Genomic DNA, 25,211 nt, shown 5'->3' with positions numbered 1-25,211 from the left:
AGATAATACTAAGCGATCCCACAACCAACAGATCAGATTAAAGCTCTGTAGTCCTGCCACATCCAGTCATGAATAGTGTTGCATCATTAAACAACTAACAGGACGAGGCGGCTCCATGATATTCCCATCCTCAATGATGGTGGAGCCCAGCATGAGAGTGCAAAAGACTAGGCTGAAGCATTTACAATCATCTTCAGCCAGAAGTGCCGAGTAGATGATCCATATCAGCCTCCTCCTGAGGTTCCCACCATCACAGAAGCCTGTATCAGCAAATTCGATTCACCCCACACGATATATAGAAAAGGCTGAGCGCACTGGATACAGCAAAGGCTATATGTGCCCTGACAACATCCCGGCTGTTGTGCTAAAGACTTGTGCTCCAGAACTAGCCACGCCTCTAGCCAAGCTCTTCCAGTACAGCTACAACACTGGCATGAATCCGACAATGTGAAAACTGCCCAGGTATGTCCTGTCCCCAAAAAGCAGGACAAATCCAATCTGGCCAATTACCGCTCCATTAGTCTACTCCCAATCATCAGCAAAGTGATGGAAGGTGTCATCAACAGTGCCATCAAGCGGCACTTACTCACCAATAACATGCTCAGCGATGCCCAGTTTTGGTACTGCTAGGACCACTTGGCTCCAGACCTCATTACAGCTTTGGTTCAAACTTGGACAAAAGAGCTGAATTCCAGGTGAGTTGAGTGTGACTTCCTTTGACATCAAATCAGCATTTGACCGAGCGTGGCATCAAGGAGCCCTAGCAAAACTGAAGTAAATACGAATCAAGGGGAAAACTCTCCACTGGCTAAAATCATACCTTGTACAAAAGGAAGATGGTTGTGGTGGTTGGAGGTCATTCATCACTGCAGGAGTTCCTCAGGACAGTGTTATAGGCACAACCATCTTCAGCTGCTTCATCAATGACGTTCCCTCCATCATAAGGTCAGGATTGGGGATGTTCACTGACAACTGCAATGTTCAGTGCCATTTGCAACTCCTCAGATAATGGAGCAGTCCATGCCCGCCTGAAGCAAGACCTGGATGACATTCAGGCTTGGGCTGATAAGTGGCAAGTAACATTCGCGCCACACAAGTACCAGGCAATGACTATCTCCAACAAGCGAGAGTCTAACCACTGCCCCTTGACATTCAATGGCATTACCATCGGCGAATCCCCCCACCATCAACATTCTGGGGGTTACCATTTACCAGAAACTTAACTGGACCAGTCACATAAATACTGTGGCAACAAGAGCAGGTCAGAGGCTGGGTATTCTGCGGCGGGTGTCTTATCCAACTCTCCAAAGCCATTCCACCATCTACAAGGCACAAATCAGGAGTGTGATGGAATACTCTCCAATTGTTGGAGTGCAGTTCCAACAACACAACAAGCTCAACGCCAGCCATGACAAAGCAGCCCACTTGATTGGTACCCCATTCACCACCTTAAACATTCATTCTCATCATCACCAACACACAGTAGCTGCAGTATGTACCATCTACAAGATGCACTGCAGCAACTCATCAAGGCTTCTTCGGCAGCACCTCCCAAACCCGCGACCTCTACCACCTAGAAGGACAAATGCAGCAGGCGCATGGGAACACCACCACCTCCATGTTCCCCTTCAAGTCACACACCATCCTGACTTGGAAGTATATCGGCGTTCCTTCATTGTCGGTCAAAATCCTGGAGCTCCCTCCTGAACAGCACTGTGGGAGAACCTTTGCCACAAGGACTGCAGCGGTTTAAGGCAGCGGCTCACCAGCATCTTCTCAAGGGCAATTAGGTTTGGGCAATAAATGCTGGCCTTGCCAGCGACACCCACATCCCAGGAACAAATTTTTTTAAATAGTAAATGAAGAGGAACATGATGATTCATAGACCCAGAACTCAAATTCTGAGCATATACAGACATAATTAAACTAATGATCTAGATCTAGATGACACTAAAATTGGCTTGTGGTTGATACTGAAGAAGAAAGTCATCGAATGCAGGAGGATGTCAATCTACTGGTCGGGTGGGCAGAACAGTAGCAAATGGAATTTAATTCGGAGAAGTGTGATGTAATGCACTTGGGGAGGGCTAATAAGGAAAGGGTATACACTAAGCAGTAGGCCACTTAGAAGTGGTGTAGATGAACAAAGGGACCTTGGAGTGTTGTCCACAGATCCCTGAAAGTAGGCCAGGTAGATAAGGTGGTTAAGAAAGCATACGGAATGCTTGCCTTTATTGGCCGAGTCATAGAATACAAGAGCAGGGAGGTTATGCTTAAATTGTATCATCATAGGCAGTCCCTCAGATTTGAGGAAGACTTACTTTCACTCTTAGAATGAGTCCTGGGTGGCTGAACAGTCCAATACGAGAGCCACAGTCCCCATCACAGGTGGGACAGATTTGCCGCACGCTCTTTCGGCTGCCTGCGCTTGATTTCTGCATTCTCTCGGCGATAAGACTCAAGGTGCTCAGCGCCCTCCCGGACGCGCTTCTTCCACTTAGGGCGGTCTTTGGCCAGGGACTCCCAAATGTCAGTGGGGATGTTGCACTTTATCAGGGAGGCTTTGAGGATGTCCTTGTAACATTTCTTCTGCCCACCTTTGAACTCCTTCACGGCAAACGAACCAGAGTAGAGCGCTTGCTTTGTGAGTCTCGTGTCCGGCATGTGGGCAATGTGGCCTGCCCAGCGGAGCTGATCAAGTGTAGCCAGTGCTTCAATGCTGGGGATGTTGGCTTGGTCAAGGACGCTAATGTTGGTGCGTCTGTCCTCCCAGGTGATTTGTAGGATCTTGCGGAGAACATCGTTGGTTAGGCCACAGCTGGAATACCGCATTATAGGAAGGACATGATTGCACTGGAGAGGGTGCAGAGGAGATTTACAAGGATGCTGCCTGGAATGGAGAATCTTAGCTGCGAGGACAGATTGGATAGGCTGGGTTTGTTCTCCTTGGAACAGAGGAGGCTGAGAAGAGACCGCCAACAGCTACAGAAGGCAAGTCTCCCAAGTGGCAATCCCAAATATCTCTGGACTACAACTGCATGCTTACAAGGGAGTAAGAACTGTCTGCAGAAAGTGCAGTTGCAGGTAGCTTGACCATCACATATCTGAAGATTATACTCCTTGAAACCAGAGATCACAGTGACTATATCATCCTGCTGCTTAATGCTCACGACACCCATGTGCCAGTGACCCTTGGACATTTTTTTCGCTGCATATTCCGTGAACTTGGCATACAGACCCCGTAGATCTTCTGGCAATTCTCCAAACCGGGAAAATAACTCAATGGCATACATAGTAGTCTGAGTCAGAGTGACTTAGAAACATAGAAAATAGGTGCAGGAGTAGGCCATTCGGCCCTTCTAGCCTGCACCGCCATTCAATGAGTTCATGGCTGAACATTCAACTTCAGTACCCCATTCCTGCTTTCTCGCCATACCCCTTGATCCCCCTAGTAGTAAGGACCTCATCTAACTCCTTTTTGAATATATTTAGTGAATTGGCCTCAACAACTTTCTGTGGTAGAGAATTCCACAGGTTCACCACTCTCTGGGTGAAGAAGTTCCTCCGCATCTCGGTCCTAAATGGCTTACCCCTTATCCTTAGACTCTGGTTCTGGACTTCCCCAACATTGGGAACATTCTTCCTGCATCTAACCTGTCTAACCCCGTCAGAATTTTAAATGTTTCTATGAGGTCCCCTCTCATTCTTCTGAACTCCAGTGAATACAAGCCCAGTTGATCCAGTCTTTCTTGATAGGTCAGTCCCGCCATCCCGGGAATCAGTCTGGTGAACCTTCGCTGCACTCCCTCAATAGCAAGAATGTCCTTCCTCAGGTTAGGAGACCAAAACTGTACACAATACTTCAGGTGTGGCCTCACCAATGCCCTGTACAACTGTAGCAACACCTCCCTGCCCCTGTACTCAAATCCCCTTGCTATGAAGGCCAACATGCCATTTGCTTTCTTAACCGCCTGCTGCACCTGCATGCCAACCTTCAATGACTGATGTACCATGACACCCAGGTCTCTTTGCACCTCCCCTTTTCCTAATCTGCCACCATTCAGATAATAGTCTGTCTCTCTGTTTTTACCACCAAAGTGGATAACCTCACATTTATCCACATTATACTTCATCTGCCATGCATTTGCCCACTCACCTAACCTATCCAAGTCGCTCTGCAGCCTCACAGCATCCTCCTCGCAGCTCACACTGCCACCCAAGATAGTGTCTTCCGCAAATTTGGAGATACTACATTTAATCCCCTCATCTAAATCATTAATGTACAGTGTAAACAGCTGAGGCCCCAGCACAGAACCTTGCGGTACCCCACTAGTCACTGCCTGCCATTCTGAAAAGTACCCATTTACTCCTACTCTTTGCTTCCTGTCTGACAACCAGTTCTCAATCCATGTCAGTACACTACCCCCAATCCCATGTGCTCTAACTTTGCACATCAATCTCTTGTGTGGGACCTTGTCGAACGCCTTCTGAAAGTCCAAATATACCACATCAACTGGTTCTCCCTTGTCCACTCTACTGGAAACATCCTCAAAAAATTCCAGAAGATTTGTCAAGCATGATTTCCCTTTCACAAATCCATGCTGACTTGGACCCATCATGTCACCTCTTTCCAAATGCACTGCTATGACATCCTTAATAATTGATTCCATCATTTTACCCACTACCGATGTCAGGCTGACCGGTCTATAATTCCCTGTTTTCTCTCTCCCTCCTTTTTTAAAAAGTGGGGTTACATTGGATCAGTTCCTATAGAGTGGAGGGTAGCCAGAGTCAATGGCATGTTGGAAAATGACTGTCAATGCATCCACTATTTCCAAGGCCACCTCCTTAAGTACTCTGGGATGCAGTCCATCAGGCCCTGGGGATTTATCGGCCTTCAATCCCATCAATTTCCCGGCTAATAAGGATTTCCCTCAGTTCCTCCCCCTTACTAGACCCCCCGACCCCTTTTATAACCGGAAGGTTGTTCGTGTCCTCCTTCGTGAATACTGAACCAAAGTACTTGTTCAATTGGTCCGCCATTTCTTTGTTCCCCGTTATGACTTCCCCTGATTCTGACTGCAGGGGACCTACGTTTGTCTTTACTAACCTTAGATTGCTTCTATGAAATGTGAAGTGTGGTAGTGAGTAGGAACCGGTGACAAGCTCAGGTAGCGTCCACAGACAAGACCACAAGCAAAGGCCCCAAGAGATCTTGCTGCAATATTCCAGTTAGCGGAGGATCTGGCCATCAGGGGTGGCCTCCAGGGTAGACACTCCAAACCCCGACGGTACCTCATATCAGAGACTTCTAAAGCAATGGAACAACATGCAACTCACTTTCAAAGCATGGAGGAAGCATAATCTACTGAGCACAAAGAGAAAAAGTTCACAAAGTTCTCACGTTGATTGGTCGTTTCTAGTCGACCTCTCTTTTCAGCAACTATGAGATGTGATGTGGATGGTCGCTGGCTGTGCTCCAGACCTAGAATGTTTTTTGTCCCTTCCTCACTCAAAGAAATCTAAGTGGAGATACTGATGATCACCGAACACTGTGGTAATGCTCAGAATACTTGCAGTGCCCAGACAGCAGAATTCCAAGGTTTTCTTGCAGCTTCAAACTCAGACTATGTTCCTAGAAATAAGAGGAAAAGACACAAACACTAAGTGCAGGTACTGTTTTTTGCACCTCCCAGACAAGACTTACAAATCGTCAGAAAACTTGCACCTCCGAGGCAGATGATTTCAAGGGCCATCATTTGCCAAATGGCAAATCTTGGTCCTGATGGAACAAATAAATGCATAAACGATGAAAATTGACCGATATCCTTGCACCTGGAAATAAGAAAACAGAGCTCACACAGTTGCACTAGAAATAAAATGAAAACACCAGACAAAAGGCAGTGTGTTTTGCATGGAACGGACCAAATGCACTGAAGACAATATGTAGCATATAACGAACTATAGTCACGGACACTCAGTGAAAATAACCGTTTCGTCGGACTTTGAGTGGAGACCTGAAGAAAAATGTGAAGCCACATAGAGCAAGCACGAGTCTGACTACCATGACTAATGCAGTTGTTGGTGCTACTACCACAAAGTACATCTGAGCCATGAATCACTACTGTGATTAAAGCAGCAAGGAATTCAAAATCGGCTCTAGTGCTACACACTACAAATTAGAACATGCAACTACTATGAACCAATCAATCCACAATTTAAGCAAAATATGCAATGCAGATTTCTAGCAACACTACAAAGCAAACATTACGAAGAGATTTAAAGCACAGATTGATTTCTAGCAACACTACAATGGTACCAAAATCCAAGCAAGCAAATCAAAGCAACGTGGTCGGCAGGCAGCAGCACAGCAGCTCCAGGCTCATCAGGATACAATATGGTCGGCAGACTCCACTTCCGGTTTGGGCTTCGAGGAGTCTGCACATGCGCAGCATGGTAAAATGTGCGCATGCGCAAAAGGGAGGCGGAGTCCAGGGTGCGCATACGCAGAAGGACACAAAAATGTTCATGCAGATAATCACTCAGTTTTTAAAAACTCAATCTTTACCACCAGTTCCACTCTGAATATCAAACTGCTCCCCTCCACTCTGGTGGCTGGAACCTTATCCTGAGATTATAAACTGATTGTAGATTGGAATTTTAAATTAAGAGGACAGGGTACTTAAAAAGTTGGGTTGTATTCCCTTGAGTTTAGAAGGTTGAGGGGTGATTTAATTGAGGTTTAAAATGATAGAGAGATTCGATAGGGTAGATACAGAGAAACTACTATCTCTGATGGAGAATCCAGAACAAGGGGACACAATCTTAAAATTAGAGCTGAGGCATTTAGAAGTGAAATCAGAAGGTATTTTTTCCACAAAGAGTGGTGGAAATCTATAGCCGAGTCAATTGAAAATTTCAAGATTGAGATGAATAGATTGTTAGGTAAGGTTATCAAGGGATATGGATCAAAGGTGGGTAAATTGAGATGAGGTGCAGATCAGCCATGATCTGATTGAAGGGCTGAATGGCCTATTCTTGTTCCTAGTGAAGAAAGATTGCGCACTCTCAGGCAAACAAACTCTACCAGTGCAGACTTTCCAATATCTTGGTTTGGAGATGGATTTCTGCACCTCAGACAGGCTGAGCAAAAAAAAAAGAATTCAGTACTATTAACATTTTTATTTTAAAACTGTTATATTAAACAAATACACAATTGGAGTGCTACATCAGAAAAGAAAAAAAAAAACTAGTAAATTTAATATAAATCTTTCCAGGTTGAGCATGTCAAATAATGAATTAAGTTCAGGACCTTATAACAACAACAAAAACTCAGGACCTTGCTTAAATGGAAGAAATATTAAAACACAGGCTTCATAGATCAGTAATAACTCCCAAAATTTTGATTAAAAGTAACAAACCTGCATTCTCTCTCCCCACTTAAGTATTTTGGGGGATTCCCTGCCATTGAAAGTAACACCAGCCCCCTTCTACGTCTCCGCAATCCCCTCCCACTGAATTTATATCTTCCTTTCGCTCACTCTCCTGACCCACTCCTCTCCGCTACACTTCTGCCAGTTCAGAGGAAAGTCTCCCTCAAATAGGTACACTGCCCAAGGTGCAGCTTCATACTGCAGGAAGGAGGGTACATCATGACTAATACATGACAACCTACTTTCCCTTCAAATGACCATTTGGTTTCTTGCAATCTATGAAGGCTAAATGATTATTATTGTAATAGGCTGTGACTGAACTGCAATGGCAAACTAGTAAAACAAAACCAAAGTTCTTATTGAGGTTAGAAAAAACAATCTTTATTTGAGAAACTTTCAATAGAAGAAACTTTTAGTATAAAAGTGTGCACACTGATAACATGAAAATAAAATACAGGTTATAAAACCTTTTTGGTGAAAGCAGTGACAGAGCAATAGTCCATACAATTAAACACCAAAACTACTGCCTTTGCTCATTTGGCATGAATGTTGCTGCTATTTGTTCATTTGTTGCCAATGTTAGAGACAGACGTGCTTTACAAAGCAAATTTTGATGCTCCAAAACAAGGAATGCCAGTGCTGGAAATCAGAACATCTTCCAAATTTGGGCACCCAGCATCAGTATTTAGCATTTCTTGATCAGGTTTACCACAGTTAGATGCAGAACAAACCTCCCTTTATCTTCATTAGAACAGTGCATTGGTGTGACAATTTGAATCAGACCCAGCTGTGCTGCAAGTGAGAATAGAGGCAAAAAGTATTAACCAATTAAGCTACTTGGCTCCTGCAGAAGTACACAATTTATTTAATTGTTCAATGGGCCAGCACTACAATCATTTTCAACAGGGCCTTAGTGAATGTAATTAGTGGACTTTAACATATTCCCTCTCCCCATCAATTAACTTTCATTGCATTTTACACTGAGGATCATCAGCAGAGGGCTTGGAACACCAGTCATCCTGGTCCTTCTCGCCAGATTTAGGTTTCGGTTGAGGACTTCCAGCTAAAGACAAAAAAAATTCCAATGTCAATAAAGATCTAAAGCATGCCTTTTTAGAGTGCCTATTTCAGGGCTCCTCTACAGAGTTTTGCAAACATCCATTTCAGAGTTGCTGAATAGAGCAAATTTACTAGAACAAGGAACTTCAAAAAGGTTTCCCTAGAACACTCCATAGCTTATGGTCTCTTTAAAGCCTGGCGTTTTTCCTTCTCTCCCTTCCCCAGCAATTATCTCCTGGACTCATCCAATTCCAAGAAAAGTTCCGTTTAAAAAAAATCTGTAAAATGAAACAAAGCCAAAAAGCTGCTCTGTAGCAAGAACCTGTCTGTACAGTTACTTTTGTGTTACAGGTACTCTATGGTAAGAAAATGTCTGTATAATTACCTTTCCTGTACAGGTATTCTATGCAAAATGTATCTCTTAAATTACCTTCCTTTTACAGGTCATAGAAAGAGTCAGAGTACAGGAGACGACAATTCAGCCCATTGTGCCAGTGCTCAAGAGCTACCCAATTAGTCCCACTCCCCTGCTCTTTCCTCATAGCTCTGTACATTTTTAATTTTTCAAGTATAGAACCAATTCCCTTTTGAAATTGCTATTGAATCTTGCACCATCCTTTCAGGCAGTGTATTCCAGATTATGATCCATTACATAAAAATATTTCTCATCTCCAGTCTGGTTCTTTTGCCAGTTATCTGAAATCTGTGTCCTCTGTTAAGGTTCCTTATCTATTGGCACATTCTATGGGCCCAAATTTGGCCCACCCGGTTTTTCAGCACACTCAAGTGAGATGCAGTGACTTCCTAGGCTCAAAACGGTCCCAAAAAGATATCCCCAGATTCTGGCGGCTCTGTTGGCTCTCCCAGGACTTGGGGCGGCGTGGCGATTCCATTGGGGGGCAGAGCTAGGGCCCTGCGCGTGAAAGAGTGGCGGCAGCTGTCCGCATGCGTATTAGAGCATTCGCGCATGCGCAGTGGCTCCTGCTGATTATGCGTGCTGCAGCGTGGGGCCCGATGCGTCCCGCCCCTATCCTGGGCCAAGTGGCCTGCCACACAGGCCGGTCTGCTGCCTTCCCGGGCTAAGGCTACAAACAGGCTGGTGCGAGTTTTGATTTTGGGGGGAGGGAAGGAAAAGAGGAGAGAGGAGAGTTTTGATCCCAGGGTTTGGGGGGGGGAGGTTGATCTGGGGGTGGGGCAGGGGGTGATTACTGTGTAGCCAGTAATTTTAATGAGCTTACTCAAGACCTTCCTTAACCCTGTTGATGAAAATCCTACATAAGAACATAATTGTGAGCAGGAGGTACTTCTATTTTTTATTTGGATATTTTGAAAAAAAATTATGTAAATATGTTTTGTCTATACTTTTATTTTTGTAGTTTAAGCTTCCATGAATACTTCTGTTGTATACTAAATTAACTTTGCGAAGTTTGTCATATAGCTGTTTGATCCTATTCACATTCTTTAGTCAAGTCATTAGTACCAACCAGCGCTGATTTCTTAACTCTCCGCAAGGGTTTTCTGTGCGGCCACATACGCTGGCCTAAGTTAGTTTGGAGTAACTATTAGCTGTGCAAAGTGGCCTAAATGGCCAAAACAGGCATAGGTGGCTAGTAACGCCCCCTTTTGAAAAAAACAAAACCAAACTAAAAAAATCCAAACCAGCTCACTTACACTGGTGCAAACTGAATGTGCAAAATGGGGATTTTTAAAGATACTCCAGAAAAATCAAGTTGCTCCAATAAAAAACAGAGTAACTCCTGGGCAATTTTGAGCCCTATGATTCTATATCAAAATCCTTCTATTAAATCTCCTCTCAATGCTCCCTGCTCTGAGAACAATCCCAGCTTCCCTAATCTTTCTATTTAACTGAAGTCCTTCCCATCATCCGAGTAAATCTCCTCCACACTATCTCCAAGCCCTTGACATCCTTCCTAAAGTGTGGTGCCCAGAACTGAATACAATACTCTAGCGGAGGCCTAATCAGTGATTTATAAAGGTTTAGTATAACTTCCTTGCTCTTGTACTCTGTGCCTCTACTTATAAAGCTAACAATCCCATATGTTTTTTGTTTTTTTTAAGGGCACACTTATTTGTTCTGCCAAAATGGTCACCATGCTTCACCCTTTGTCTATGATTGGTCCCCTTGGAGGATAAGCCACATCCTGAAGTTTCACTGGAATATGCAACTGGAACCGCCCATCCCAAGGTCTCACTAACTTTGCAATTTGTAACTCGATCCACTTTGACTTCCTGAAGCGACAGAGGACAGAGCTTCCCAAAAGGCAGCAAGGGCCAGTCAAAGTGCCTTACCCCAGTCGAAGTACATGCCTTTCCCAGCCAAAGTGCCTTACCCCAGTGCAAGTGCATCTTTCCCCCAGCCGAAGTGCCTTAACCCAGTGCAAGTGCTTCCTTCCTCCAGCCAAAGTGCCTTAACCCAGTCCTTCTCAGCACCACATGGAGTGAATGATTTGGGGCGGCTAGGGGGGTGCGGCGTAGCTTGACAGACGCACGTGCCCAAAAAAACGCAGTACAAATACTTGTATCGTTTTTTTTTTTTAAAAGCATCCTTCTCAACTTGTCCTGCCACTTTCAAAGATTTGTGTATATGAACCCCAAGTCTGTTATTGTATCCCATTTAAAATTGTACCATTTAGTTTATATTGCCTCTCCTCATCCTTCCTTCCAAAATACATCAGTTCACACTTTTCTGCAGTAAATTTCATCTACATGCCTGTCCATTTCACTAGTTTGCATGTCCTCCTGAAGTTTGTTATTGGAGGGGCCGTCACTGAGGATGTGGCGCGGTTGAAAGAATTGCAGATGATGGTTTGCGCATACCTAATCCTTCTGCTCATGTTGCCAGGTCAGATCCCCTTGAGTGATACATGGACTTTTTTTTTTAAAGTGCATTACCCCCACCCCCGCCCACATTAAAAAAACACATGATGCTTCAGGTGGAGAAAAAAAAAAACAGGCAGAGAATTTTTTTTCTAAAATACACAATTTAAACTCCAAGTTTTGTTTTATCTTAAAACTTTGAAATTATACCCTGTATTCCTCAGTCCAAGTCATTGATATAAAAAGAGAAGTGATCCTAATACTCTCCTGGACCCCGTTTACCCCCATTCTCTCTCTCTCTGAATGGCTGCGCAGGGCCAAAAGAAATTACAGGGAACACGATTTCCATCCAGTCTCTTAACCGTTCAATTCTCTTGTTATTTCATCAAATAACTCATTTCATCAAAGACCTCAAGTTATTAAATCCATGTTGTCTGTCATTTATTAACCCATGTTTGTCCTGGATTACAGTCTCTGGAAGTTCTAACATTAGGTAGAATAGCCTGTAGTTATTGGGTTTATTTCTTTCCCCTTTTTTGGAATAGGGGGTAAAACATTTGCAACCTTCCGATCCTCTGGCACCACTCCCATATCAAAGGAGGATTGAAAAATTGTGGCCAGAGTTTTGTTATTTGCACCCTTACTTCCCTCAGCAACCTAAGGCGCATCCAATCTGGACCGGGTGACTTAACTTTGAGGGCTGCCACCTTTTTTTAAAAAAAAAAATCTTATCCAATTTTTCTACCCCCTTCTTTACTGTGACACTGGTAGCATCCTCTTCTTTTGTGAAGACAGATGCAAAATACCTGCTCCTTTTAAGGCCCCGACCTGCTTGGGAACATCAGTGGCAGGTCGGGGCCATAAAAGGAGCGGCACGCAGCGGACTGGGAGCAGCATGGTGACCCCGACCTGCGAGAGACCATCAGTGGACGGTGGGACCACTGCAAGGTGCAGCTCGAGCCCGTCCAGGAGAGCGATAGCTGTGAAGAGGGTGACTGGATTGGACGTCACCATAATCCAGGTCGATGATTGGAGCATGGGCAGGTACAGCAGGAGCAGCGAAGTCGGGGCGAAGGAGCAGTGAGAGATTGCAGAGCGATGTAATCGGGGCCCGGGGAGGTGAGAGTTCGGGGCCCAGAAGAGGCCAGGGGCAGCATGTGCCAGCCCACACTGCAATGTGTGTGTGCACTAGGTCCATACAGCAGAACTGGTCTCCAGTCGTCTTGGTTAACACTTGTCACTGGACCAAGACCAAGCTCTGTCAAACCCGTGTGCGATGGCCACCACATATTAAAAAAAATCCACACAGGCATCTTCCACCCTTCAATATGCAGTTCGTGACCTGGAATATTAGGTCCTTCATTGAAATACCTGTGTACTCATTGAACTCATCACTTTTTGGCGTGGAAGCAAATCATCCTCGATTCAAGGGACTGCCTAAGAATAAAACTCATTTAGTACCTTATCCATATTCTGTCTCCACAAGATGATTTCCTTTTTGGTCCATAATAGGTCCCACCCTTTAACTCTTCCCCTTTTATGTCACCCATTAATCTTTTCTCATACACTCTTTGCCCCTTTTATTTATTTTTCCAGTTCTCTTCTGCATTCACCTGACATTTATTATAAGCCTCATTCTTTTGTTTCATTTTAACCTCCATTTCTTCAGTCAGCCAGGGAGCTCAAGCTTGCGATGACCTTTCTTTCCCCCTCATAGGAATGTGTTTAGGTGTTCTTATGGTAAGGACCCGTCCGTAGAGTTACTTCCCTTTCACAAGTGATCTATAAATACCTATTGGTAAATTAACCTCACTTTTACAGTTGAGTGCTGACACTGGCAACCTGGACAATAAGAAATTAAAAGTTAAACAGGCTTTAATAAGTATTCAGCACTGCTTACAAGTTATTTGGAAAGTTGGTTCATGGCTCAGATGGGAATTTAACTATTATTCATCCAATATAAAAGGAAACCAAACAAGAGCACAGAATTCAGAATGCCCTGTAAAAACTGGTGATATCACTGCAGGAAATTGACTAAGGAGATGACCCAATTCCCTTCAATAATTGAAGTATTTTAGATTCACCGGTCAGTCTCTGCATTGATGGCAACAAAAACATTTTCATTCTGTACATAATTTAGTGTTTTAAGTTCAAAGCTTTTATGTAGACAGTCCAGTTTTATCCCATTTGTGATTTTGAAGGCTGCACAGAACTTTTATTGAATTGCTTCCATAAATGAAAAGAGGAGGGATTTTTTTTTAATGGGAAGTGTTTACACAGGTGACTTCTCCCATGACGGCAATAAGATCAATTTTATACTCCACCTTCAGGAGGTATAATCATCACTGACAATTTAGCACAGTCAAGCAAAAAGTCTCAAGCCTAAAAAAAGTATATTTTAGACCACATTTTGCCTCATTATATTACCGCATGCTGCGAAGCAACAAGCCACCAACTTTCAAAAAGTATTGAAAACGTAATATTCTTCAGTCGTTGGATATTCATAAGGAAAATATTAAAATACCATGTGATTTGAAGAATGTTTTACATTCTAATCAAATTATTACATAGGCAGTTTATGCTGAAGCTCTCCTCTATACCATTCAGGACTCAGACCTGTCTGCATACTGTGTTACTGTGGAATATAATTATTTTCTGGCTTGCTACAAGCTGTTATCTGCTCATATTTATTGTGAGTTTTACTACTGCAAAAATTGAAGTCGTCAAATTATTTTTCCATTAATGGTTTATTTTGCAGATCTATTTCAACCACAGAAATGCTGAATCCACTTACCTTCTACGAAACCCAGCTGGGAGTCATCAAAAATTTTGGAGCGAGGGAGTGACCACAACTGGGATTCCATACCAAAGGATGATGTTTCAGGCAAATCAATGGGTATCATTTTTCCTGAAGCAAATGAAATTTCATCTCGAGTGGCAGCAGTTTTGCTTTCAGAAGGAAGTAATTCTGTCGAAATCTCAACTTTTTGTGGCATTGGTGCACGTTCTTTCTGCGACAGGGAGGTGAGGCCCTCTTCTGGATTCAGTGTCGAAGTATGTTGAACATTTTCACGCGTCACTTGGTGTTCTGCTGACACTCGTTCCTTTTCTTTAAGTTTTGCAGCTCTTTCTTTCCACTTATTATTTTCATATTTTAGCTCAGACACAGTTCTAAAATGAATTGAGATAACATCATTGCCCGACACCTTGTATAGAAGCAGTTCCCGGTAATTTCCTCAGGATCGCAACAAGATTATAACATTACACCAAGACAACTTACTTTAACAACTTGCGTATTTAAACTGCAAGGTGGGAAACCAAAAAGCATGCACGCACACACTATGAAGCCAGTGTTTTATTTTAAATAAAAATAAAAAAGGCACATTTTAATGTAAAAAATTACCTTGTAAGACATGCATTTTCCTTCTTGAGCCGATTTAGATCTCGATTTAGCGTAGCCTTTTCAGAATTTAAAACAAGCAGCAGTGCATTCTGAACTATACCACTTCCAGCACTATATGTGAGAGATGCATCAGTTGAACACGTCTCATCTTTATTTTCAACCATAACTGAAAGAAAAATATTAGAAATTAATTTACATCAGTTGGATATTCTAAACACAATGCTACCCAAAAATTCACAACCTTTCGTCCTTGAAAAGTAAGATTGGACTAGATTAAAAATCCATTAACAGAAGCATGTAGAAGCACAGTAACTTTACAGCTAATCATCCAGTGACAACTTGAAACCCATGACAAGTTGGTAGAGTTCCTGACACTAGTTATCAAACTCCAATATTCTTTGGGGGGGGGGGGGGGGGGGCGGGGAAAGAGAATGAGAAGAGATCTTGCCCTCCTAAAAGCAATACCCTACTCAATCTGTAATCTTTCTGCAATGATACACTTACCCAAGGTTTAGTGCTCAAAGGAATCAAATGGTTGTCGAGACATATTTGCACAGCTAAAGCCCCATCAAAAAACCACATGAGAGAAAAGGGAAGAATTCTATTTAACAACCTTCCATGATGACGGAGGATGCATCAAGGAACTCCCCATGATGTACTTTTATTTGGATTTCCAAAAGGCCTTTAACAAGATTCTGTGAATAGGGGCCATAATCAGTTTTAAAAACTGTTCCCCACTGTGAAATTACCAAAGTCTTTGGGTTTGAACAGCTATTTTCCCAAATTTGAGGAAACTTATGTAGTCTGCTTATATCACCATTTCTGGTAGGACACTCCATGTCCCAACAACCTTCTGCATAAAAAAATATTTCTCCTAATAACTTCCCCTTAATGCCCTGTGGTCACCAACTCACCAGATGTGTTCCCAATTTACCTCATCAAAATCCTTCTATTTTGAGCACTTTTATTGGATTTCCTCTAAACCTTATTTGTTCTCCTGAAAAAAGTGTGAACAATTTCTCTAGTCTCAGCTTATAACTGAAGCATAATATAACCTTAGTAAGTCTTTTTACATGCTCGTCTTGGCATTCTAAAGTAGGACACCTAAAACAGCTTAATATTCTAATCATGGCCTAATGGAGGTATATAGAATCATAGAAGTTTAGAGCATGGTAGGAGCCATTTCGGCCCATCGTGTCCATGCCGGCCAACAAGAGGCTATCCAGCCTAATCCCACTCTCCAGCTCTAGGTCCGTAACCCAGCAGGTTATGGCACTTCAAGTACACATCCAAGTACTTTTTACAATGTGGTGAGGTTTTCTGCCTCTACCACCCTTTCAGGCAGTGAGTTCGAGACCCCACAACCCTCTGCGTGAAGAAATTTCCCCTCAAATCCTCTCTAAACCGTTTACCAATTACTATAAATTTATGCCCCTGGTTGTTGACCCCTCTGCTAAGGGAAATAGGTCCTTTCTATCCACTATATCTGGGCCCCTCAATTTTATACACCTCAATGAGGTCTCCCCTCAGCCTCCTCTGTTCCAAGGAAAACAAACCCAGCCTATCCAATCTTTCCTCAGCCAAGATTCTCCACTTCCGGCAACATCCTCTTAAATTTCCTCTGTACCCTCTCCAGTGCAATCATGTCCTTTCTGCAATGCGGTGACCAGAACTGCACACAGTACTCCAGCTGTGGCCTAACCAGTGTTTTATGTAGTTCAAGCATAACCCGCCCCGCTCTTATATTCTATGCCTCGGCTAATAAAGGCAAGCATTTCGTATGCCTTCTTAACCACCTGGCCTGCTACCTTCAGGGATCTGTGGACATGCACTCCATGGTCCCTTTGTTCCTCTACACTTCTCACTGTCTGACCATTTAATGTGTATTCCCTTTTCTTGTTAGCCCTCCCCAAATGCATTACCTCACACTTCTCTGGATTAAATTGCCTTTGCCACTGTTCTGCCCACCTGACCAATTGATTGATATCTTCCTACAGTCCACAGCTTTCTTCATTATCAACCATGCAGCCGATTTTAGTATAATCTGCAAACTTCTTAATCATACCCCCTATATCCGACTAGATTTGGCATGTAGACCCTACTTATAAAACATAGGACCCTAGTTTTATTTAAAATTTTCCCCTTTCAACTTGTCCTCTATATTTGAGTGATTTATGCATCTGAACCCCACAAGTGCCTGCTTTTTATTGCTTTTCAAGTTTTACTATGTGGTGTATATATTCTTCCCACCCAAATGCATCAAACATCTCATGAAAGTTATATGACATCTATTACTGTGCCTGCCTTGAAGTCCAAGTCCTCTTCATGATCACTATTTTTGTGTCATCTGCAAATTTTGACATTGCATCCCTTAAAAGTCCAAAACATTTGTATGTATTTTCAAAATTTGATGAAGTCAACAACAACTTGGATTTCTATACCATCTTTAACGTAGCAAAATGTCCCACGGCGCTTCACAGGAGTATAAGACAAAAAATTTGATACCGAGACATGTAAGGAGAAATTAAGGCAGATGACCAAAAGCTTGGTCAAAGAGGTAGGTTTTAAGGAGCCTCAAAGAAGGAAAGATGTGGAGGGGTTGAGAAACACAGAAAATAGGTGCAGGAGTAGGCCGTTCGGCCCTTCTAGCCTGCACCGCCATTCAATGAGTTCATGGCTGAACATTCAACTTCAGTACCCCATTCCTGCTTTCTTGCCATACCCCTTGATCCCCCTAGTAGTAAGGACTACATCTAACTCCTTTTTGAATATATTTAGTGAATTGGCCTCAACAACTTTCTGTGGTAGAGAATTCCACAGGTTCACCACTCTCTGGGAGAAGAAGTTTCTCCTCATCTCGGTCCTAAATGGCTTACCCCTTATCCTTAGACTGTGACCCCTGGTTCTGGACTTCCCCAACATTGGTAACATTCTTCCTGCATCTAACCTGTCTAAACCCATCAGAATTTTAAACGTTTCCATAAGGTCCCCTCTCATTCTTCTGAACTCCAGTGAATACAAGCCCAGTTGATTCAGTCTTTCTTGATAGGTCAGTCCCACCATCCCGGGAATCAGTCTGGTGAACCTTCGCTGCACTCCCTCAATAACAAGAATGTCCTTCCTCAGGTTAGGAGACCAAAACTGTACACAATACTCCAGGTGTGGTCTCACCAAGGCCCTGTACAACTGTAGCAACACCTCCCTGCTCCTGTACTCAAATCCCCTCGCTATGAAGGCCAACATGCCATTGCTTTCTTAACCGCCTGCTGCACCTGCATGCCAACCTTCAATGACTGATGTACCATGACACCCAGGTCTCTTTGCACCTCCCCTTTTCCTAATCTGCCACCATTCAGATAATAGTCTGTCTCTCTGTTTTTACCACCAAAGTGGATAACCTCACATTTATCCACATTATACTTCATCTGCCATGCATTTGCCCACTCACCTAACCTATCCAAGTCGCTCTGCAGCCTCACAGCATCCTCCTCGCAGCTCACACTGCCACCCAAGATAGTGTCTTCCGCAAATTTGGAGATACTACATTTAATCCCCTCGTCTAAATCATTAATATACAGTTTAAACAGCTGGGGCCCCAGCACAGAACCTTGCGGTACCCCACTAGTAACCGCCTGCCATTCTGAAAAGTACCCATTTACTCCTACTCTTTGCTTCCTGTCTGACAACCATTTCTCAATCCATGTCAGCACACTACCCCCAATCCCATATGCTTTAAATTTGCACATTAATTTGTTGTGTGGAAATTTGTCGAAAGCCTTCTGAAAGTCCAAATATACCACATCAAATGGTTCTCCCTTGTCCACTCTACTGGAAATATCCTCAAAAAATTCCAGAAGATTTGTCAAGCATGATTTCCCTTTCACAAATCCATGCTGACTTGGACCTATCATGTCACCTCTTTCCAAATGCGCTGACATCCTTAATAATTGATTCCATCATCTTACCCACTACCGATTTCAGGCTGACCGGTCTATAATTCCCTGTTTTCTCTCTCCCTCCTTTTTTAAAAAGTGGGGTTACATTGGCTACCCTCCACTCCATAGGAACTGATCCAGAGTCAATGGAATGTTGGAAAATGACTGTCAATGCATCCGCTATTTCCAAGGCCACCTCCTTAAGTACTCTGGGTTGCAGTCCATCAGGCCCTGGGGATTTATCGGCCTTCAATCCCATCAATTTCCCCAACACAATTTCCCGACTAATAAGGATTTCCCTCAGTTCCTCCTCCTTACTAGACCCTCTGACCCTTCTTATATCCGGAATGTTGTTAGTGAACTCCTTAGTGAATACCGAACCAAAGTACTTGTTCAATTGGTCCGCCATTTCTTTGTTCCCCGTTATGACTTCCCCTGATTCTGACTGCAGGGGACCTACATTTGTCTTTACTAACCTTTTTCTCTTTACATATCTAGAGAAACTTTTGCAATCTGTCTTAATGTTCCCTGCAAGCTTCCTCTCGTACTCTATTTTCCCTGCCCTAATCAAACCCTTCGTCCTCCTCTGCTGAGTTCTAAATGTCTCCGGGTTCGCAGCTATTTCTGGCCAATTTGTATGCCACTTCCTTGGCTTTAATACTATCCCTGATTTCCCTTGATAGCCACGGTTGAGCCACCTTCGCTTTTTTATTTTTATGCCAGACAGGAATGTACAATTGTTGTTGTTCATCCATGCGGTCTCTAAATGTCTGCCATTGCCCATCCACAGTCAACCCCTCAAGTATCATTCGCCAATCAATCCTAGCCAATTCACGCCTCATACCTTCAAAGTTACCCTTCTTTAAGTTCTGGACCATGGTCTCTGAATTAACACTTTCATTCTCCATCCTAATGCAGAATTCCACCATATTATGGTCACTCTTCCCCAAGGGGCCTCGCACAAGATTGCTAATTAATCCTCTCTCATTACACAACATCCAGTCTAAGGTGGCCTCTCCCCTACTTGGTTCCTCGACATATTGGTCCAGAAAACCATCCCTTATGCACTCCAGGAAATCCTCTTCCACCGTATTGCTTCCAGTTTGGTTAGCCCAATCTATGTGCATATTAAAGTCACCCTTATTGCATGCACCCATAATTTCCTGTTTGATGCCCTCCCCAACATCACTACTACTGTTTGGAGGTCTGTACACAACTCCCACTAACGTTTTTTGCCCTTTGGTGTTCTGCAGCTCTACCCAGATAGATTCCACATCATTCAAGCTAATGTCATTCCTAATTATTGTATTAATCTCCTCTTTAACCAGCAATGCTACCCCACCTCCTTTTCCTTTTATTCTATACTTCCTGAATGTTGAATACCCCTGGATGTTGAGTTCCCAGCCCTGATCATCCTGGAGCCACGTCTCCGTAATCCCAATCACATCATATTTGTTAACATCTATTTGCACAGTTAATTCATCCACCTTATTACAGATACTCCTTGCATTAAGACACAAAGCCTTCAGGCTTGTCTTTTTAACATCCTTTGTCCTTTTAGAATTTTGTTGTACAGTGGCCCTTTTGTTCTTTGTCTTGCGTTTCTCTGCCCTCCACTTTTTCTCATCTCCTTTCTGTTTTTTGCTTTTATCTCCTTTTTTTTTTCCCTCTGCCTCCCTCCATTGGTTCCCATCCCCCTGCCATATTAGTTTAACTCCTCCCCAACAGTACTAGCAAACAATCCCCCTAGGACATTGGTTCCAGTCCTGCCCAGGTGCAGACCGTCCGGTTTGTACTGGTCCCACTTCCCCCAGAACCGGTTCCAATGCCCCAGGAATTTGAATCCCTCCCTGCTGCACCACTGCTCAAGCCACGTATTCATCTGTGCTATCCTGCGATTCCTACTCTGACGAGCACGTGGTACTGGTCGCAATCCCGAGATTACTACTTTTGAGGTCCTACTTTTTAAATTTAGCTCCTAGCTCCTTAAATTCGTTTCGTAGGACCTCATCCCTTTTTTTACCTATGTCGTTGGTACCAATGTGCACCACGACAACTGGCTGTTCTCCCTCCCTTTTTAGAATGTCCTGCACCCGCTCCGAGACATCCTTGACCCTTGCACCAGGGAGGCAATATACTATCCTGGAGTCTCGGTTGCGGCCGCAGAAACGCCTATCTATTCCCCTAACAATTGAATCTCCTATCACTATCGCTCTCACTAATAAATGGTTTAGGGAGAGAATGCCAGAGCTTGTGGCCTAGGCAGCTGAAGGCATGGCCACCGATGGTAGAGCATTTATAATTAGAGATGCTCAAGAGGACAGATTTGATGTGCAGATATCTTTGGGGGGGGGGGGGGCTGGGAGCTGCTGGAGGAGATTACACAGGTAGGGCAGGGGAAATAAATTAGGATACATTTTGAAAACATTCTTCTGAATTTTGGTATACAATGACAAAATCTATTTGAATGCACATTAGACAATTTTCCCTCGTTTCTTAGTAATGAATTAAAAAAAATACTAACTTGTGGTATCCTGTTCTTGTTGGTTTCTTCGAAGTGTTTCCTTCATTTTTCTCAGCAACTCTTCTTTATGTTCTAAGCTGGCTTTGAGAGAACTCATTCTGCAAATAAATAATTCGCTTGGCTTACAATACAGTCTAAATAAAACTAACTAATGCTTAATAAAAATGGACAGCCATCCTTACTGATTTTCAAGATGTTTGATATCTTTAATCTTCCCCATCTCCAATACAAACAATCGATTTTTCAGCTCAGTTATCTCCTCTTTGAAAGGCTGAGCCCCCATTTCCACCTTAGCCTGTAATATGACAAAAATTATGCCCGTGAATACTTCCTGCTACAGCATAATTCAGACATTATACACCTTGTATATCTGCACAAAACCTTTTCATAGGACTCTGGAACATGCAGTCGTTTTCAATCAGGTATTTTTTCTAAACAAATGATATGCCTTTTGATTTCAGTGTATTGTGATTTTTTTTTTACATTAGTGCTGCTAACATAATTCTCAAATTTCCAGAACACAATGATTTGAAATTGCCACCAGTCAGGGATAGAATCAGAAAGCACCCTCAAGCTGCCTTGTTGAGCTCAAAGAGCCTTATGTTTAAAACCAAAACTAACTGCCTTCAAAAAAAATTCCATGGCACTTAGGAACATTTGACTAACATCTCACTCCTCCCCTCCCCCCCCATCGCCATCCCACCCCCAAATGCAGTGATATAACTTTGCATGTCCAGGAATCAAACTTCATTTCCAACGATGTGATACAGATCTTCAGAATTACCTCAACAAATCAGTTATTCATCTGGGGTAAAATTGCACATTTTTCCCTTACCATTTCAAAGCTGAGAACACACAGGAAAATGGAATGTGAAGTGCACCAATTGGGGCTAGATTGTGGAGTTTTGTTGGCTTTCAAAATTTAACTAATTTGTTTATTTGGAAAAACTCCATTAAGGGGAGAAATGATACCATGTGCATCTGTATTAATGTCTGTGTGCGCCTAACAGCAGTTAGTAATTAAAATGTTTACATTTTCTATTCTACAAAATCCAGATGATAATCAGAGGCTGTTTGCATAAAGTTTAGCTAATTTGAGATTTGAAAAATTAGTTCAAATTAAAATACATAAAAACAAATTTAATAAATAAACTTAATTGTCTTGTGAACAACAGGTAGAGCGTCCGAAATCATGAAACCTTGGGATCGAGGCCGTTCCGGATTTCGGAACGTCTTTCAGTCGCCCGTGCCGAAGTTGAGGTATTTCCGGATCTCAGAATGTCTTTCTGACATCACAAATCTGGAAATGCCCAGGCCGAGGTTTGGATATTTCCGGATTTTGGGACGTCTTTCTGTAGCCCTTCACAACATCTTTCTGTAGTCCTTCGGAATGTCCTTTTGTAGTCCTTTGCTGCTCTCCCTCTGGTGTGTTGGTACCGGACGGCTGTTTTGTTGTGCCGTTTGCAGAGTTTCACTGGGGTCTTGCGCCAGTGATTTAGGCGGACCACCAGCAAGCAAGGCTGGGGGTGCCGCGGTCACCATGCTTTGGCGCACCTGTGGTCTGGCTGAGGGAAGCCGGGGGTGGGGGGGGAAAAAGAGAACCTGCGTTGCGTACCCAGGAGCAGCGGTGCCTGTGGGTGTGAAGACCTGCAAGAAAAGATGGGTTGGAGTTTACGTTTTCTGGAATTTCCCTGGGTCCGGCTCGCGGCGGTAATCGGTTTGGCAGGGTGTCCGGATTCCGGACGGCCCGGTCTCCAGATTTTGGAACATTCAGAACTTCAGAACTCCGGATTTCGGACGCTCAAACTGTATGTTTCTTTTTTAAAACCGCATAAAAAGATTACTGCACAAGATAAAAATTCATGGGGTTGGGGGTAATATATTATAGCATGGATAGAGGAATGGCTAACTAACTGAAAACAGAGAGTCGGGATAAATGGTTCATTCTCTGGTTGGCAACCAGTAACTAGTGAGGTGCCGCAGGGATCAATGCTGGGACCCCAACTATTTACAATCTATATTAACGACTTGGAAGAAGGGACTGAGAATAACGTAGCCAAGTTTGCTGACGATACAAAGATGGGAGGAGAAGCAATGTATGAGGAGGACACAAAAAAATCTGCAAAAGGACAGAAAGGCTAAGTGAGTGGGCAAAAATTTGGCAAATGGAGTATAATGTTGGAAAGTGAGAGGTCATGCAATTTGGCAGAAAAATAAAATCAAAGAGCAAGATTATTTAAATGGAGAAAGATTGCAAAGTGCTGCAGTACAGCAGGAGCTGGGGGTACTTGTGCATGAAACACAAAAGGATAGCAAGTGATCAGGAAGGCCAATGGTATCGTGGCCTTTATTGCAAAGGGGATGGAGTATAAAAGCAGGGAAGTCTTGCTGCAGCTATATAAGGTATTGGTGAGGCCACACCTGGAATACAGCGTGCAGTTTTGGTTTCCATATTTACGAAAGGATATACTTGCTTTGGAGACAGTTCAGAGAAGGTTCACTAGGTTGATTCCGGAGATAAGTGGGTTGACTTATGAGGAAAGGTTGAGTAAGTTGGGCCTCTACTCATTGGAATTCAGAAAAATGAGGTGATCTTACCAAACTGTATAAGATTATGAGGGGACTTAACAAGGTGGATGCAGAGAGGATGTTTCCACTGATGGGGGAAACTAGAACTAGGTCAAGATCTTAGAATAAGGGGCCACCCATTTAAAACAGATGGAGAAATTTCTTCTGAGGGTTGTAAATCTGCGGAATTCACAGCCTCAGAGAGCTGTGGAAGCTGGGACATTAATTCTGTCTTAAATTTATTCAGACAGTTTCTTAAATGATAAAGGATAAGGGGTTATGGGGAGCGGGCAGGGAAGTGGAGCTGAGTCCATGATCAGATCAGCCATGATCTTATTGCATGGCGGAGCAGGCTCAAGGGGCTGTATGGCTTACTCCTGTTCCTATTTCTTATGTTCTTAAACTTTTGCTTAAACGCTTATTTGGGATATTAGAAGAAGTTTCAGTTACTGAGAAAATGGTAGATCAAATATATATATTTTTTAAAATGAAGTGAAAGGTAGGGAAAAGAAGATAGCTCCACCTGGTGATCATATTGCACAATTAAAAGGTGACACATTTACATAAATGTGGACCTGGGAAGGTATAAGGAAAAAATTGACGAATGTGTCAACAAAAGAAAAGTAACACGAAAGGTGATTCTTTTTAGACATTCAAGATTTTGAAGATGTAGATTTACAGTTGATGCCAGACTATGCCAATTCCTCAAACAGGGAAAAATAATGCTTTCCAATCTCGAAATTCTAATTTTGTAATTAACTTTTACATATACATGGCTGATTTCCTATTATCCCATCAAGTGCAGGAGCTACCTGGACTGACAGTCTGAAATTTCAAGGAGATTATCTTGCTGATTATTGAACAGCACCAGACTAATAAATGCCCTCAAAATAACTGCCAACTAATTTTGAAAGGTGCTGCCAGTCAAACACATAGCTGAAACAATCACAGCACACTTGTTTCAAATGCGTGGCTTGGTTCCTTATCAAGAAATTTTCTGAGAAAAAGTTGAACAACATTTCAACTTCAGAATGGGACAGTACAGCTGGTTTTTGTGTATTTTTTTATGTATTGTGAATGAAACAGTTTCATTTTGTCACAACCTCATCTTTGGCCCTGCAACAATTATTCAAGTGCAGGTGTTATTTAAAAAAATATATATATATTTTAGAAAAGTATTTCTGGTTTCAGCAGTGCACACATTTTTGAAGTTCACATCCAATAAGCTTGATTTCTAGCCTCACACCTGCAACTGTTCCAAAGTTTCTTTGAACTGTTTAATCTGGCTGTCCTTCTTCAACAATTTTGTCTGGAGATCGTCAAGTTTGTTCTCTGAAGACTTGGAGCTTAACTCTGTCTGCAGTTCTAAGACTTTATCTTCCTGTTGTTTGTAGATTTCTTGACTTGCCGTCAGTGCCATTTCCAGCTCATTAATTTTTATTCTCATTTTC

General features: G+C 42.9%; 1 protein-coding gene across 1 annotated transcript in view; it reads right to left on the bottom strand.

The window, feature by feature from the left end:
* Positions 1-7,809: 7,809 nt before the first annotated feature.
* cenpe (centromere protein E) overlaps positions 7,810-25,211 on the bottom strand; it is a 210,191-nt gene continuing 192,789 nt past the window's right edge. The window contains exons 44-49 of the mRNA XM_070880180.1: positions 25,007-25,210; positions 21,375-21,487; positions 21,193-21,290; positions 14,734-14,899; positions 14,125-14,501; positions 7,810-8,496 (exon numbers count right to left, since the gene is read on the bottom strand). Coding sequence (XP_070736281.1) covers positions 8,399-8,496; positions 14,125-14,501; positions 14,734-14,899; positions 21,193-21,290; positions 21,375-21,487; positions 25,007-25,210 — 1,056 coding nt within the window. The 3' untranslated portion in view covers positions 7,810-8,398. The remainder of the gene's footprint in view (positions 8,497-14,124; positions 14,502-14,733; positions 14,900-21,192; positions 21,291-21,374; positions 21,488-25,006; position 25,211) is intronic.

This window comes from Pristiophorus japonicus, chromosome 1, assembly GCF_044704955.1.
Source record: "Pristiophorus japonicus isolate sPriJap1 chromosome 1, sPriJap1.hap1, whole genome shotgun sequence".
Lineage (NCBI taxonomy): Eukaryota > Metazoa > Chordata > Chondrichthyes > Pristiophoridae > Pristiophorus > Pristiophorus japonicus.
The sequence above is the reverse complement of the archived record's forward strand: the minus strand, read 5'-3'. Positions and strand labels throughout refer to the sequence as shown.